This window comes from Labrus mixtus, chromosome 16 (genome assembly GCF_963584025.1).
Source record: "Labrus mixtus chromosome 16, fLabMix1.1, whole genome shotgun sequence".
NCBI classification, from domain to species: domain Eukaryota; kingdom Metazoa; phylum Chordata; class Actinopteri; order Labriformes; family Labridae; genus Labrus; species Labrus mixtus.
The window spans coordinates 23,515,382-23,534,127 of NC_083627.1; the positions used below are offsets into that span (position 1 = coordinate 23,515,382).

General features: G+C 37.9%; 1 protein-coding gene across 1 annotated transcript in view; it reads left to right on the top strand.

The window, feature by feature from the left end:
• The first annotated feature begins 648 nt into the window (after positions 1-648).
• LOC132991300 (ras/Rap GTPase-activating protein SynGAP-like) overlaps positions 649-18,746 on the top strand; it is a 36,887-nt gene continuing 18,789 nt past the window's right edge. The window contains exons 1-7 of the mRNA XM_061060017.1: positions 649-1,473; positions 10,106-10,194; positions 10,395-10,516; positions 17,124-17,277; positions 17,784-17,882; positions 18,024-18,284; positions 18,368-18,703. Coding sequence (XP_060916000.1) covers positions 1,374-1,473; positions 10,106-10,194; positions 10,395-10,516; positions 17,124-17,277; positions 17,784-17,882; positions 18,024-18,284; positions 18,368-18,703 — 1,161 coding nt within the window. The 5' untranslated portion in view covers positions 649-1,373. The remainder of the gene's footprint in view (positions 1,474-10,105; positions 10,195-10,394; positions 10,517-17,123; positions 17,278-17,783; positions 17,883-18,023; positions 18,285-18,367; positions 18,704-18,746) is intronic.

The window sequence follows — 18,746 nt, forward strand, 5'->3', positions numbered from 1 at the left end:
TGGACATCTATCAATCTCTTTTGGTTCCTCCTGATCTGTTGAGAATCTGGACTCCTTTACCGCTCTGCCACAGTCGTCAGCTGGGAGCCTGACAGCCAGTATCGAGCCAATTTGACTCCCAACACCAAGTTTATCCGTCATAACTCTGCTGCTCTTCAGCCATCTTCAATGCAACGCATGGTGGGAGCTTTCGTTTGCTGCCAAGGACAGAGAGGCTTTGACAGGCTGTTTGAATTTTCACCAAAAAAAAAAAAAAAAGAGTGCTCCTGTCCTGCAATCTTCTCAAATTGTTTTCTTTTGCCTCGGGCCATGAATTTTCTTTCCCCTTCCTCATTTGCTTCAGCAACCCAACAGAGAAAGCACAAAATATTTTTGACCCCTCCGGTGATTCTACTCCATCCTGAGCCTGTGTTCTCACTTAACTGGCCTAACAACATTCTACCTCCTAATACTCATCTGTTTTCTCTTGCAGAACTGTCTAACAAACCTTTCCTCTGTTCTCCTGCTCTTAATCTGTTAGCCACTATATTTCTCTTATAAGTTAGCAGCCTGGCTAATTAGAATTTTATATCAATTAGCTGTGACCAATCATTTATTTTGGGCAAAATGGAAATCGTTGCATGCTTTTAAAGCCAGGCTGATATTTGTATTACTTAATGGCAGTTTTATGACATGAAATTCCAGCCAGAGGAGAAGGAATATAAAACATTGATATTAAAACAGATGTGTCAGTAGGAATGCTAATCAATTAATCATAGTAACAGCTTGTGGTTAGGCAGCATCACATGACATTTACCCCACAAGGCTATAGATGCAACTAGGTTAAGATGAATGTTGTTGCTGCTCAGGCAGTTTTTCTTAACGGGTAGAAAAATGAAGAAGGCAGTAAACTTTGACCTGATTTAGGTAAAAACAATCATCTGACATAGACACATTTTGAGGGTGTTAAATTAGCCTTCCAGTCGCACATACAGTCACTTTTAAAATATGAGTGCCTGATGATCTTTTAGTCAAACCAGAGTGTCATTCAACATCACTTATTTCTGCTTTTAAGGCAAGTCCATTATCCTTAAAAACCGTTCTTGCCATTTACTTTTCTTGCTAGTTTTCAAATGTGCAACCCAGTCACCAGTCTTAAAACTAAACCAGTGTTATAGCTCTGTGATACCTTTGTTGCTTGGATGTGATCCAGAATGATTTAGTTCTATTTGCCTTAATTATCATTGCCTCCTCTGTTTTTTCATTTACATGCACATCAACATTGAATGCTAATGTTGTTGTTTAGAAAAAAAATCCTGCCGTTGTTTGAAGTGACTAGTTAATTTTTCTTAAAACTAAAAAAGGAAAACCTTGTGTCTGTACCATATAGCTGCATGGACACATCTTCAAAGTCGTGGCTGCCGCATCAGTCTCAGTTTGGGTTGGTTGGTCAAGCGGAGGTTTGCTGTGGCGGACCTGGAGTGTTAACCCCAAGTGAGTCAGTTTGGCCCCACACTGGTGGAAGTCTCCTTTTTTACTCCTGTCATCTAACTTCCCTGCAGCCTTTTTCTCCAGTCTGTCTCGCTCTACATGATCTTTCTCTGTTATATCTATGTTTTTATATGTTCCCCACACCAGCACCGCTGTAGTCAATGGTAAACGGACAGTTTAACATACACTCCAGCCTCAGCTGTGACATCCTGCTCTTCTTCCCCCTGCCATGCCTTTCCACTCCTTTTCACCACTATGAAATCTTTACACAAGTGCCTCCATATTGAAGATATTTCACTGCTCAGTCCTCCAGCGGAGCATTCCTAACCTCCTGAGCCCTGCTTTGTCACACTCCCAGAGTTCTATTTTGACATCCTCCAGGTTTGATAGCGCCATTTGCCTTTTACACTAGCTTTGATACACTCTGAGTCTTCCTCCTCAATATGCTCTCTTTACTTCCCCAGATGAAAGCAGCCATTTCTGCTCCCTCCAGGGACAGGGAGAGAAATAATTTGCTGCGAGTTAGCACAGCTTGTAAATCTGTTGTTGCATTTAAAACATTAAGACTTACACAGCTTTGGAAAAACAAACACAGGGTGGTATATTGAAATCACATGACTTCAGATGCTTTTATTGCAGTGAGATAACACAGAAGTATTTCTATTTCTCTCTTTTTAAGATTATAAAATGACTGCCTGCTCTTTATTTCAACAATAGTCAAGTGTTTAATTGTCAGCTCACAGCTCACAATAATGCTTCTGAACACATTAGTAAGAATAAAGGTAGTTAGATGGAGAGCAATGCACAAGCTATGATCATGTTCCTATGGTAACTAGGCCACACTCACACACTCCCCTTGGCTAGCTCACACACACACGCAGGAAGGCAGAAGGACAAGCAGGAGTGCTGGAGAGATTGTTTATTTCTGTCATTTTGTTCATTTAAGTGGTTGTCATATCCATACTTTGTCCACATAATGGTATTTTAGGATTGATAAGTCTTGGTTATACTTTAGTCACTTTCGTTTATGTTCCTCCAAAAATATCTGCCTGAGATCGAGTTCTTTCCCGTGGCTCCCTGGCGCCCACACTGCCCCTGCTTCCTCAACCCCTCCACCCACCTCTGCTTTCAAATCCTGCAGCTCTGCCTCTTCTGTGCATTTAGTATTTACTTAATTACAGCGCTGCTTCCAAACATTGCACCGTAGTATTTTTTTTTAGCAAAGTCACATGTCCCTCTTTTAGCTCAACCTTAATATAAACTTTTTAGTGCCTTTTTCTTTTTTTGTGTGTTTTTAATCAAGTTTTTCTTTTGGTTAGTTGTAGTGTCCTCACTCAAAAAGGAAGCTCAACTGTATTAAATAATTCACCGTGTTCACAAAGCACTGATTGTCTTGACTGTCATGCTCAGTGTGAAGCTCAAATGCTGTTTTATGATATTCAACTGTATTCCAATTTTAGGTGGTCAAATGTAGGCTACCTGGTAACAGTTGTCATATAATATGCAAAATACATAATTTGCAAATGGGACTTATGTCAAGATAAAACAGCACAGTTGATAGCATATTCACTACTCTTGGCAACAGCTAATGTTAGCATTCAACCATTTCTTAGCTAACATTGAATTAGCCAGAAAGTTAATTCTGAGGTTACATTACTATAAGCCAGGAATTAACCCTTTACTATTTTATACTAGACCCTGACCGATCAATCAGCATATTATTAGCATATCCAGTAACTATCAGTATCGGCTAATTTTATCATAGATATGCGCTGATATTACTAAATTAATTCACCAGCCAAATAGCATTTCACTTGAGTTTCATTGTATTACACTAGCAGTTTTCTTTCACCAGCAGACTGTGGTATATGGACTACAACAAGCATTATCACTCACTTCCAGAAGTGTTTGATAACTGCATCTGAGAGATCAACGCAATAAATCAGTTTACTATGTATATATATATATATATATATATGTATATATTTATATATATACAGATCGAACATAGAGCCAAGAAAGATATTGACCAAAATATCGGTATCAGATTTTTTCCCCCGTATCGGCCCCTAAAAACATATATCAGTCGGGCCTTATTATATACTATTGTATTGTGTTTAAGGTAATGGTCATTTTGGTTATGGTCAGTTTTAATATTAAATATGACCAGATTTCCCTTCCCTTCCTTAGCTAAAGCTATATTAGCACTATGCTAACAATAGCTGTTGTCTGAACGTAGCTACAGTAATGTGTCATCAAATGTGTTGTTTAAACTTCAAACATTGCCAGACTTCACAAACAGTTGTTTGACTTTTAGTATATACTAGCAAACAGTTGTATTAGTACTTAAGTGATTGTTTTGTCTCACTTTAGCTAACAACTCATCCAGTTATTTGTATTGCCTATTGTTTGATATTTTAAATATGGTCTGAGGATCTCTGCCCTAAATTCCCTGTTTGTTGTCTCACAGGCGTTGATAAATGGAGAAGCTGTGAAATGACAACGTTAAATAAGATTGCCTAAATTTCTATGATTCCCGACCTAGAAAAAAGCAGTTAAACATTTTTAACAGTGCTTAGCTTTGGACCCTGAGTATGAGGTTTGAGGAGAATGGCCACTGGGTGAATACGGGTGTTTATTCACTAGCCAGACATTGTCAGACAAGACTTAGTACCACCAAGCAGCTAATGTGTGAATTCTAGCAGTGTGTCTGTGTGTGCTCGGCATCTCCAATCTCATTCTAAGCTTTGTAAACCACTGCTCACACTTTGACCATGTCAAACCTCCTGAGGCGATGCTGCCGGCCTGTCAAGGAGCAGCGAGGCTTTGTTTCTGTCAGCCGCGCTGACTGATTGTTTGGACAGCGTGTAGTTAATGAACAACCTTAAATTTCTGCACACATTTTGGCCTGCCTGTGTTTTTTTTTAACAGCTGTGATGCTGTGATGAATTTAAGATGGCAGTCGAACCATCTTTGACCCAATGTGCTTTGGCAGTTGGCATTTGTTTTCTTTCATGAGCACTTCTGGAGTTAAGTGATGGCTTGAAGAGTCAATTTGCACAAATTAAAAGCAAAACATATTTTCTTGCCTTCCTCTTGTGCCACTTGTCAACTCTTGTGGTCAAGAACGACTTGATACCTGGTTTTAGCCTGAATATAATGCCTTTATGATAAATATGTAAACCAGAATCAAATCAAGGGCACAAGGATCACCGTCTGCATCATCTGCTTTTTATATCATACCTGCATATTATGGTCTAGAGGACAGACTTATACAAGTTTTGAGGCAAACTGCTATTGCAAGAAACTATTTATTGTCTTATAAAATAACTCTGAATGTAAGCAAGTTAATTACAGGTGGAGAGGTAGAAAAAAAGTGTGATGAAATCTCAAAAACAGGACAGAAAATCTTTTCACAATGTGTTAATGTTTGCAGATGAATTAGTGCAAACTGTAGATCAATACATTCCCCAATGTTCGGTAACATTCAATACCATGCAACATGTATGTGTTTGCATTCAAACATTATGAAAAAGATATAACTGATAAGGATATCTGAAGTTGGTGTCTTATAACAGTGTGATGCCATTTTTTTCTGGAGCAAACATTTTAGTTTTAATAATACATTTCTGCCATCTTTTTACCTATCCTTAAACATATCGTTATATCTGTTGTTGATTTAAGATGATCATATAGGTGAATAAAGAAACATCATTTTCCAATGTCAGCCAAAAAATATATTGATCAGGCAGTTAAACTGACTCCTGCTTAAACTGCACATATTTCTCACAGCTATGATCAATCATTACCAAATCCCTGCCACTATTTCCCCCAGATGATCAGCCATGGTTTTTTTTAACGGTCAGTTTTTAAAGTGGGGTCTAAAGTGCACATTCTCACTACAGCATTAAATTGGGCTCTGGCATTAATTAACATTCTGTTGTTGACATGAACAGTATTTACTAGTTGGAATGTGGTAATTACAGAGACTTCCATATGACATGAATGCGACATCTGCCCCAAGCAGGCCTGCCTGTGAGTCACCAGGGCTCCTCGTTGTCAGATGCTATGACCAGATATCCCAAGATGTGTGTGCATGTGTGTGTGTGTGTGTGTGTGTGTGTGTGTGTGTGTGTGTGTGTGTGTGTGTCTAATCTGTTCCTGGAAACCCTGTCACTCCAAGGTGAACTGAAATGCTCCTTCACTGTAAGAACAATCAACATAAAATCAAGGTCACTCAGTTTTTCCATTAGCCTCAGCTTCCACTCAGTGACTTAAGTTACGTACACACACACACACACACACACACACACACACGTGACACAAAACAGCCTGAAAAAGAAGCCTGTCAGAGTAAACAGTCCCATTCAGTTCTATAAAAGATACAGATTGTTATCACGACTGAAAATGCAAATGACGATTAAGTGTGCTTTTATTGCTAATTGTAAATGTAGTAGTTTTCTATGTGATGCAAAGTCGCATCATTAGAAGCATCAATTTGAACTTTGTATTTAAATTCAAATTTGTCTGCAGTTACATTTTCAGAATTGCTTTCTTGACACATTAAATCAATTGTAAGTGTGGAAAGTTGTTCACATTGAATCTTTAGCTATTTCTGTTTGATAGAATGCGTCTTCAAGTGAACAAATAGATTCCTTACCTCGGATACCTGAAGCCATGTGAGTGCTGTCCCAACCATTCAATTGATTGCTTGCCATTGAATATTGTGCAGACAGTTTTTCTAAAGTGATCAATTCCTACTGACTGAAACGTCTATGGGGTTGATTTTCATGATATTTGGAACTGACATTCATTAAACATCAAGTGTATTTACTTTACTTGTAGTAGCACCATCATCAGGCCAAACTTTCTATTCTACCAGTGCTTTTGGTCATAACAGATGTCTGCAGAAGTCATTATACATAACTGTTGGTGACCATGGTAAACACTCATTCATACATTTTATTTTAGGAGAAAAATGACATAAACATCAAATTGACCCTCCAGATTTATACATTTATTCTAAATTTAGTAACTTTTTCTTACCTAATCCATTGTGAATACAGTATACGCTAAAAACCTGCTTAAGTTCTTCGGGTCAAGGAGGACACAGAGGTGTTAGCATTTAGCTTTAAATGACTCTAGTGCCAATGTACAGCCTAGCAGCAGAGCATGGCAAAAGCATGGCTTTTGTCCACGTAAATGAAAACGGAGCAGCCATTCTGGGATCCAGGGATAGTTCTGTTGGTAAATATGAGTTGGCAAATACATTTAAATCATAATGCGACCTGAAATTATAGATTAATACTGATCTAGCATGTTTATGTAATGTGGATTGATTGATTCATGTAATTGTTGTACTTGATACCAAAATGTTCGTTATATTAAATCAGTATTGTTGCTAAGTCAGTCTATTTCTTCCAGTATAGTAAAGCACATCTTTTTTAAAGTTTTCATTGTTATTAAAGAAAAAAAAAACTTCATACTTTGACTTTAGTTGGCCTGCTTTCAATGCAATCTCTTAGTTTGAGGGCTGGCACATTACATCCTTGTACTTCATCAATTTTCTGCCAATAACAAAAAATAATCAATGCCCTGAAAAAGGTTAGGCTCTAATCAATTTATTAAGAAGAAAACAACATTTCCAAATGTGTATTAATAGAGATATATATGCTAAAGGTTGAGTATGTTTCTCCTACTCCCACTCACAGTCTTCCTCTTTCTGTCTTTCTCTCCCTCTGTATCACAGTTAGCTGGAGGCTGTAGCCACCCACACACTCCATCCTGACAGCAATTTACATTTAGAATAGCCAATGTGAACGCATCCATGTGTTCTTTGAATATGTCACGTTTACTTAAAGCACCACATGTAGCAGGTGACTGTTGCAGTGGAGATGATGTGGAAAAAACTGGAAACATGATGCTACATGTTTCTGTGCAGGATCCTTTCGATCGATGTAGCTCTGCCTCTGATGAAACACAAAGAAACTGAAACATTTCCTTCAGTTTGGGAAAGATTCACCTCGTGGGCAGCCGATAGGTCTTCTTATTAGTTAACCTACATTCATGGTACCAGAACCACCGGGTTTGTGCAGAATATTACTTAGTGTTTTTCATCATCTTTATTGTGCTGTTGTGTGCCAATATCTTCTTCAGTTCAAGCAGAAGCCCTTGGAGTTGTTTCCATGGATACCAAACAATTAGCTGGGATTCAGAATAGGACCTGGAGAGTCGCCTATTTACAGGCTTTGGGAGCGAGGAAATCATAGGATGACAGAGTGTCTTGATTCTCTGTTGCAGAGGGATAAAAAGCAGCTCCTCTGGGTAATGGGTAATTTCTGAATAAATAGCTCCAACGGATCAATCGCAGACAAAAATAGAAGAGGAGGATGAATACCAACAAGAGACTACTGTCACGTTTTTGTGTTTAAAGCACCAAATGTGTTAGATTTAGGGGTATCCATGGCAGGAATGAAAAACTATGATATTCTTAAGTCTTTTTTCTTTAGTGTATAAGCACCTGAAAATAGGAATGTACTTTATAAAAGCATGTCCCCCTAATCTACCTCTGATAGGCTTATCCTGGCATTATCTTAACCTCTTCATTTGAAAGACTTTATATGCCTTCACCAATTCAAGATTTATAATTTAGCTGCAGGGGATGGTTGGGTTGAGTGGTTATCAGTTTGGTCCAATCTGGCATCACAAGTATAGATACCACTTAATGCAACACAAGGGTCCTTATAGATAAAACTCTGACATTTATCAATGTATGGAACTGGATTCTGAAGAAAAGAACTAGACTATAAAAGATTAATATAGCAAAAAATTGTCCTTTCGGATCTGACCTTTTATCATGCGTGTTTGCCCTTTTTATTGCTCTCATTACTCCCTCATGGATTGTGTTTAGCTGGAGAGGTATCTTGATAATCACACGAAATAAATGTCATCCTGCCTGACATCTTGTTTGCTATCTGATTTCTAGTAAAGTAGGGTGTTATTTTGTTGGTTTGTCCTAGAAGACAGAGCAGACTTTTTCATCTCAATCAAAGACATTTGTTACATAAGAATTTCTATTTCTTTAACTAGATTTATAGCAACTTATACAGCGTTGTCAACCCCAGTCAGGCATGTAACAATTTTCCTGCCACCATTATTCATGCGTGTAGACAGTGAGTTAGTAAAGAATGTAGGAGAATGTGTTCCCAGGCTTTAGCTGACCCACTAAACTTAGATTTGTCCAATAGTCTTATATAGAAATAGTGAAACAGCAGAGTAAATGCACTCTGTTCAAAATGACTCATACATATGAACATATATATTCCAGGGTCTGCTTTTTAAAAATACTCCTATAGAGGTGAGGCTTTATAAGATATTTGTGGTGGATGTCTCTTAAGGATGCTTTTTCTCGGTGCATTGACGTCATGTTTTCTAGCCAACAAAGAGAAGTGTACATAAAGCTTCAGATAAGTTTCCCCATGGACGCCTGTCTATACTTTTATAAATCCAGCTCCATGTCCAAGAGTTTGCACAAGCCCAAAGTCATACAAGTTCAATATGACTCAGAAGTACTTGTTACTTCTTAAGAATATATGAGTCGAGTACAGATCACATTTCAGGTTTTTTAAATGCATTTCCCTCTGGCCTTGGATATAAAAGTTCTTCCACTTGAGGGCTGATGAATAGTCCCAGTCCAAGTGTCTTTCAGTCTGTCACAATGTTGTTATTTGTGTTTTTTTTCGAGGCTATTGTCTGTTCTTGTTGGTGAGCTTTGCTTCAATTGACTATTCTGCATTGTTGATGTGCTGGAGGCTTGTTTGTGATTATTGTGTGTTGGTAATGTTTTTTCTAATACCATCCCTCTTTCTATTTGTGAATAAGGCAGATGCAAGGTAATGAAAGTTGTAGTTACAAGTCAAAATGTACTTAAGTGGTCATAAAGAGTGCAAAGATTGTAAATTGTATTGAAATTAAAAATGTACAAGATTTAAATAAATATAACTAAAAAGAAAAACGATGCAATAATCATCAATCATGATGTCATGACTATTACAACATCATCTGTTTTTATTCCTTTTGTGACTTCATTCAGAGTTAATTTTCACTCTAACATAAGTGGAAATCTCAAAGATATTTTAATCAATTGTTACCAAGTTTTGTACAAAATAACCTTGTTGTAAAATGAAAAACAGACTCTCTATCTTTTCATGTATGACACATGACCCATGGACATAAAGAGGTCATAATAATTGACATTATTTTGTAAGAACAGTCGTTTTTTAAATCAGCTCAGTCTTTGAAAATCAGATGGAAATGTACTCTGCAACAGCCCAAGATGAATTAACAGCAAGATAAATGTACACACTGCATCTTATTAGTCGGACTCACTGATAGTTTGCACCGTTAAAATCCTAACATTACAGTGTTCTACATGTTTATTGAGGCTACATATGGTATCAAATTCAGGGGGGAAAAACCTAAAAGGGACAAAAAGTTATTATGAAAAATAGAATTGTTTATAAAAGAAATGGAACACCTTGATTTGTTAGCTAGACATAAAGATTTTCTGGAAGTAATGTCCATATTCTTACTTAATGATTTGCTTTTTTTTTTTGCTGCACTTCTGTTCCCTTAGACCAATCTCGCAGGGCAAGTTTTGCCTCTGTAAGGCAGTCAAGCATGGAAACTCCTCCGAATGCCACCCCTCAGCCCTTCAGACAGCCGGTGAGTACAGTGCTGTCTGACACACTCTCCTCATGCAAGTGTATGCAGCTTTTTCTGCCCATGTTACCATCAGTTTGTAAGTACATGATGTATATTCTTCATTGTCTTCATCTTCAGAACTATAGGAGGAGTGTTTTTAATTCTTTATAACTTCATGAATTGTATTTCCTTTTTCTTTTGTGTCCTTGTTGAATCTTCAGAGTTTTCTCAATCGGAGGCTGAAGGGCTCCATCAAGAGGGCCAAAAGTCAGCCCAAACTGGACCGGACCAGCAGCTTCAGACAAATGATTCTGCCCCGGTTTCGTAGTGCCGACCAAGAGAGGTAAGGAACCTTTACCGTAGTAACATTCATTCAGTTTCAAGGCAAAGCTGAGGTAATTCTGATTCGGTGTCACATTGGGGTTGGAACCTGTCCCAGGATTTGTTGGGTAAAAGCCAGGAATCCCTGTGAACAGGTTTCCCAGTTTATCACAGGTCTAACAGATATATGCCTATGTTCAAATTTTACCTCATGTAGTGCCAATTTCCGCAAAAGGTGTTTCAAATGTCAGAGAGTCGGAACCACCATGTTGCTCAATTCTGATGCGTGTCCACAAATAAATCATTACTCCAGGATCTGTTGACTTCATTCTCCGTTTATCTCACTTAAGAGTTTCCATTATTTCTGTGACAACATCCAAACTGAATATCCACAAATCTGAACTATAAACACGATAAAAAAAAAAATATATTTTCCAAAAAAATGTACAAATAAATGAATAAAGTAAGATAATAATCAATAGAAGTTTCTTATTTTATTCATTTAATGAAATGGACCATGATTAGAATATACTGATATACTGTACATGGTATGATAGGTTTGAAAGCCTGTGGTTCCATTTATCCTTTTAAAAATACATTTTAATATTTATTTAGTTTGTTCTTATAATATTAATAATAAAACATGAGTATTTATGATTTGTAAAATTCCCAAATTGTCTGAGAGCATTAGGTTCAAAGGTGTCTGTTATCAGTGGACAGAAAACATGCTGATTGCATGTATGTTACAGTTTGTGCTCATGCATAAGTGATGTGATTAGACAAAACAAAACCTCAAACGTGTTACATCATGGATTCTTTGTTCCTTTGGATAATGATCTTAGACTGTGGGAGGAAGCTGGAGCACCCGGCGGAAACCCACACAATCTCACGGAGAATATTCAAACTCCTCACTGGCAGAATCAGAGAGCAATTACAACTTTGATATTATTATTATTATTATTATTGTTATTTTAACAAAAGTAGAAGAAGAAGAAGATATACTTTAATCCCGAGAGGGGAAATTCAATTTTCCACTTTGTTATTGAACATGCTACACACACAAAGGCTGAAATACATTACAGGGCTCAGGAAGTGAACTAGTGAGCTACTAGTGAACAATCACTTAAGCAATTTTAAGCCTTGGACTCTTTTCAATCTCCAGTAATCAAATCTCGTCTTGTAGAATTGTTGATACCCTGCTTTCAGGTCTGGATGTGGTTTAAGGGTGGTTTCACACTAGGGACCCAGGCCCGGAACCAAGTACGCCTATAAGTCCGGTTCATTTGATTAGTGTAAACACCGACGTACTGTACATGGGTACTGTGCCCGATGTGATGTGAATGCAATTGTGCTCTAACAAGGAAGTGGATCGCTATATGACAGGTTATGACGTCATTCTAAACGGCTCCTATCCACACAGCACAGACTTTATCAATCCTGTGAGCTGCACGGTAGATGTGGAGGTAGGAAGAGGGTCGTTGTTGGCATCTCAGAAATAACAAAAACATCTTCAGCCGGTTGCCATGGTTGCTTCTTCTTCATTCTGCTTTTTTGGCGGATTTTCAAACCAATTATGTGCCTACTATCCCCTGCTGTACTGGACTGTGTACATAAGAAAGTGTACTCGGGCACAGAACGATGTTACTAATGTGAACGCAGACCAGCACACTGTACGACACGCCCTCAGTAGTCTTACCTTCTTAAAAAATCTCTCTTTTGCTGTTGAAAGCTTCCTTTTATAGCCTGAGCCAGAACAGTGCTAACTTCAACACACAGCTTTTAAGGTTGCTTCTTGTTGTGGGACAGGCTCATTGTGTACTGTAATTATAGTGTACAGTGTAATTAAAGGCCTTTGCATTTCAGCAGAATGTTGCAGTTGTTACTGGGAGTGCTTATGCTGTTTGTGACACTTGTTGTGTTCTGTTGATAAGTGTGAAATTTCCCTGTTTTTATGTTTGGTTTAACCTCAGTCCTTTTTTTCCCGTTGCATGTTTGCACACTGACTCCGAAACTTTCGTCCGTCATTATTTTTTCTGGAACAGGTTACATTTTCTGCGTTTTTACGCGTGCCTCCCAATGCTGACACTAACAGCTCTAAAGTGTTCTCATCCCGGCTGTCACAGGTTTTTTTTGGTTCATAAAGCCTGACGTGGTCTTGTTTGACTAGAAGCTCATGTTTGTTAATGTTGGCTTCAAATCTCAGTCAGTAACTTAATTTTCATGTTTCCTGTGAGGTAATGTTGTGATGGTTTCTTTAAAGTTTCAGTAAACAGACAAACTCCATTTGATCTCCAGAGTCCCTCTGCACCTTTAAGAAAAAGCTAAAGACCCAGCTCTTTCATGAATACCTACTAACTTAATGATGATGGTCTTGATATTATTGATGATGATGATGGTAATGACGATGGGTTTTGTTTGATAACGACGACTTATAAGATGGTTTCTATACTGATTAGAGCTCTCAAGAACTGCCCTCAATGTTGTGCTTTGCCTCTGGTCACTTCCTGTCAGCACCTGTGTGTCCAATCAGACTCAAAGCTGATCGTTTGCTCTTACTGACATTGTTCCCTTTTTTCTAGATGCTTGCTTGTGTTGTACTTACTCTCTGATGTATGTGGCTTTGGATAAAAGTGTCTGCTAAGTGAATTGTAGAATTGTAGAAACAGATAACAGAACTGAAGAAGCAAAGTAAAGCAAATACATAGCTGTAGAGAGCTAGAGTAGATAAACAACCCTGATTCCAAATAAGTTGGGGAGCTGTGTAAAATGTAAAAAGAAATAATTGATTCAGTTGATTTACAAAACATCAAAACCCCAGATTTAATTGGAATAGAAAAAACACACAAACATTACTTAATATAGGTGCTTAAATCACTGTATATGATGCACAGAGACTCGCAACAGTATGGCTAGAGTGTTGCAATAGCACGAAGACGTGACACTGAAACTGAGAAATGGGATTGTTTTTGGGACTGTTTAAGTCAATTTAAAATTTGAAGCCAGCAACACGTTTGGAATAAGTTGGGACAGTGATAACATCAAAGAACTAGAAAGGTTGTGAAATGCTTCAGAAACACCTGATGGAACATCTCACAGTTAATAAGGTTAACTGGCAACAGGGTGGTGATATATTTGGAATAAAAAGAACATCCGAGGATGGTTGAGTCATTCTGAAGTAAAGATAGGTGGGGGAGGGGTTAACCACTCTCTGAATGATTATATATTGCAACAATTTGCAACAATTTAAGGATATATATATTATTTTAACATAGAATTTCAAAGAGTCTGGGGATTTCAATGTTTTTGAAAACATCACTATCTGTTTCCGGTTAGCTAGCCAGTCAGCACAATTTACACAATGTTGGATAAGTGTGTGTACTAGTCCCTAAGCTATCAAAGCATTATTTTCTGAAGATTTTATTTTCTCAAAAGAATAGACGGGTTAATAGCAGTTTTTCATATAAATGAAAGTTGTTTAGCAAGTCACAGTTAGCTAGCAAAAGTAATATTCATGTCATTTTGTTTTGAAATGAACTGACTGCTGACAAAATGCTTATACTCTAATATTTGTTATCCTAAGGGACGATGTGTCAAAAGTCTCAAATCTATTCTGCGCCCAAGAGCTAAGTTTTTTTAATGGCTGAAACACAAACAGGATTAATCTAAATCTGGCCTGTACTGTGGCTTCTTATTAACCACTCTGATGAAAGCAAAGCCTCCCAGAATAAAGGACATTGCCCTTATTTAGACATTCAGAGCTTTCAGCCAGTGACTAAACATATTAAGTTTATTGATATTAAAAGCTGCACTGCTCCCATTGAAGCTGTCACACATTACAAGTGAACTTGAAAGGAGAGGCCAAGTGAAGGCTAAAGGTGGAGGCATATTAAACTGTATAATTACATAGCTGAAAGCGGTAGCACCTGTATGCTGACATAAACACGTACAACTATTTGAATAAATAACGCTTTCGTTTTTAATTTAGTTTTCATTTTATTCTACTCGATTTTTTAATTACCTCAGATTTGTAGCACCTTGGGCATGTCGGACAGTCATTACCGCTGTCACCATACAACCCTCAAGCAGACCGCCATCATTTTTATTTTAAATCATTCTGAACTTCATCCTACAAGGCTTAGTACCTTGTCAGTTTAAAAACTGTTGTTTGGAGTCAATGTCATAGTTTAACTTTTCATTAGTTCACAAAGGGAATTATTTTTTTTAAATAGATTTTATTTTGGTAAAATATTTTATTTTCAAAGATCTGTTTAATGTTATAGTAGCTTGAAAGTCTTGAGGCTCTCGTGAGAGTGTTTTCTTGTTTGGTATTCTGACTCGAGGTCACATCCCATAAGATCCCTGCTTGCATTCTGATCAAAATTTTATGCAGTCCTCACATAATCCAGACACGATTCTCCTATGGGAAACGTAAAGAGTGGCAGAAAGTAAAACAGTAATGCTGACGGTACACTTTCCTCTCACCACAGGAGATGCATAATAGACATTTTTAAGCAAGGTGTGGATGTCCGAGACTCAGAGACGAACAATTTAGTACAGCATGTTTAGAATCCTTTGGTCTAAAATGCATGGTGAGCCAAAGCAGAAGCCCAGTTCAAACGTTTAAATGAATTATATATAAACCCAAAGGGGTTCAGTAGAGCCAGCGCTGACGGAGGCAGTGGGGGTAGCGTAATGGTGTCGGGGTTAAAGAGACTTATGCCTCAGTCAGTGTGTTCCCCCCTTACCACATCTCCAGCCCCCACCGCTGCCTCAGACAGCTGCCTTCACAGCCTGCTTTGAGTTCTGCCCACACACGCTTAATTCACTCGGTACTGTTAAGTTGACTTTGCTATAAACCCTCCACGTCCAACCTCACACTCTAGCTTTCCAACGCAGCTGCTCTACCTCTTCTGCCAAGTCGGTGTACCAACGCATTTTCTATGTACTGTTAGCTCCTCAAAGTAGACACGTCTCTGCACCTTTCAACAACATTAAATCTGCCCTTAAATTAGTGCTCCTCATTTGCTGCATAATTATTATCAGGTGTTTTCTTCAAAGCTGCAGCTTTTTCTCTTCTCTTCATTTTCTCTCTTTCCAATGTGCAGCTTGCTAGCTAGCTTTTCAGTGGAGATGACATCCACATTTATAATTACTTCTTCAACAAATCTTAGTTTCAGAAATGTCTAAATGTCTAAATAAACTTTATTTCAATTACACTTGTTCATTTTCTTAAAAGAAGTCAGATAAGAAGAATTATACCACTTTCTAATGTGTCCCTATAGCCAGAGCCAGCAGCTTGCTAGCTAATTCAGCATGAAGGTTGGAAAGGAGCAAAACAGCTAGCTTGATTCTGTACTTGAACAAAGGCAGTATGCCTTCCATGCTTCTACAACTCAACTTTCCTGTATTATTTGCGTCAAGAAAGCTAAATTATAAGCTAAATTTTGGAAAATGTAAAACTATTGCTTTTACCATGATGCATGCTAGCTACAGCTTTCAGTGCAGATAACCTCAACATTTTAAGCTCTTTCTTTTTCAATAACAGTTACAGACTATTGTAAAGAAAACATTCAACTTTCTGGGGAATTATTACAATTCCAGCTCATAAAGTAAAGTAAGAAAATACAAACTTTTTATAAGCTTTAAAGTGTATGCTTGGTCAACATTGGAGAGAGCCTTGCTGACTTGTTCCCCCTTGTTTCAGCTATTTTGCTAAATATCAATTCATTTTGATCTCTTCAATGTTTTAGCAGGAAAGTGTGTTTCAGGTATTTATTTCAAAGATATTTTCATAAATATGAACAGGGAAATTTGACAGAACAAACCTAGCTCTCTCTTTTTACTCTTTTATGTTTAACTAAGCTAAATAACTGCTGGTTATAGCTTTATATTTGGCAGATAAAAATGTGAAATAAAAAACAAAACTGTCTAAGTGTATTTTGAGTGTAAAATAAAAATATGGAAACATAACTAGACATAGCTACCTTTACTCTCAGCCTATGCTAAGCTATCTAATCATCTGCTGTCCAAAGCTTCATACTTTATTCTAGTAAATAAAATGGGAACAATCTTCTCATGTGACTCTGGAAAAAAAAGGGATATCCTGCTGCAATTTTTTTCAATTGGCTACTTTACCGACTGACCGTACTCCATTAAGAGGGATTTCTCTCATATTTTTGCTTCTATTTCCACCACAACCTTTTCTTGACAGAGCAGCCCTCTTCTAAAGATTATAACTGCACAACAGTTTTTATTTATTTTTGGAGACTAGCCTCACTGAACTGCACATCTTGGTTTGTATTTCTCTACTATCACACAGTAGGCATTACTGTAGGCTTTTTCCTACCGTGCAGTGTGATTCACATGTGTCGAGTCAACATACCAAGCTGCAACGCACCAGATCTGAAAATCTGGTAGTCTTATCTTTCACATAAACTCATTATAAAAGGATCAGAGCTTAAAAATCAGCCAAAAATTGCAGCAGTGATGCACAAGGATTACTAAGCTGCAGTGATTCATTTTTTAGTTATATGGAAACCTTTCTTTCTAAAAAAAACAAAAAAACAACAACTAATAAAATAAAAGTCCAATGATTATCTAAAGTTTTTTTCTTCTCCCTCTCTCACCAGGACACGACTGATGCAGAGCTTCAAAGAGTCACACTCCCATGAATCCTTGCTTTCTCCGAGCAGTGCTGCTGAGGCTTTGGACCTAGTTTTGGATGAAGAGGCCATAATCAAGCCTGTCCACTCCAGCATTTTAGGACAAGAGTACTGCTTTGAGGTGCTCTTAGTTGTTTAAAATACTCATTAGTTATTAACCAAATAACCAATATAAATAAGTCTGTTTAAATGTTTAGAGCATTTAAAGACATCAGGTACAACTGCAAAGCCACTTATTACGTCGCTCCAAATATTGACAAATGAAGCCTTTTAGTGTTTGAAGAAATTCAGGCTGAAAGAATTAGCTGAGTGATTTAAAAATCAATAGAGAACAATTTTGATTCACATAATCCTCTTAAGTCTTTAGTCTCATATCAAGCCAATACATTCTCTGATTCCAGCTTACAAATGTGAGAATATGCTGTATTGCCTCTGCCTTACATGACGGTAAATTAAGTTTCTTAATGTAATTGCCAAAAATACCAAATCTTTTGAAATTATTATCTACAGCTTTGGACTAAATAAGGATCAACAGATTTATTTCTAGAGAAGGTCAGCTTTTTTTGCAGCCTTATTAAGGTTATTTCTTTAACTAAGAAACACTCTAACACTTAAGTTTTTCCTCAGGTGACGACTAATTCAGGGACAAAATGTTTTGCCTGCCGCTCGGCTTCAGAGAGAGACAAGTGGATTGAAAATTTGCAACGAGCTATCAAACCTAACAAGGTAGATACTGAGATTTTTTTCACTTTGAAGCACAAAGACACAAATTATCAAACACCCTGTGACCTGCTTTTGTCATCACAAGATCCAGGGTGTAAACATTTGGATCCAACAAGGATAAGGACTGTTATAATGCAGTAATAGGACTCCCCGTTTCGTTTTCAGGATAACAGCAGACGGGTTGACAATGTGCTCAAGTTGTGGATCATTGAAGCTCGAGACCTTCCGGCTAAGAAACGCTACTATTGTGAGCTGTGTCTGGATGACATGCTGTACGCACGCACCACCAGCAAACCCCGCACAGACACCGTCTTCTGGGGCGAGCATTTTGAATTTAACAATTTGCCTACCATCCGTAGCCTTCGTTTGCACCTGTACAAGGAAACTGACAAAAAAAGACGCAAGGTAGCTACTGCATTCTTTATTGATTTAAAAAAAATATGTGATGCTAAAAATGATTAAATGACCTTGTTTTCATGTTGATCTAGGAGAAAAGCACATATCTTGGCCTTGTCAGCATCCCCATCTCGAGCATCACGGGCCGGCAGTTTGTGGAGCAGTGGTACCCTGTGATCCAGTCCAGTGTGTTGGCCAAAAGCGGCGGCGTTGGAAGTGGCAAAGTGATCAACGCCTCTCTGCGCATCAAGTCTCGCTATCAGACAATGAACATCCTCCCGATTGAGCTGTATAAGGAGTTTGCGGAGTACATCACCAACAACTACCGGACATTGTGTGCAGTCCTGGAGCCTCTGCTGAGTGTGAAGAGCAAAGAGGAGGTGGCGTTTGCTCTGGTGCACATCCTGCAGAGCACAGGGAAGACAAAGGTAAACAAAGGGGTCAGATGTTACCCGACTGCGAGCCGTGTTC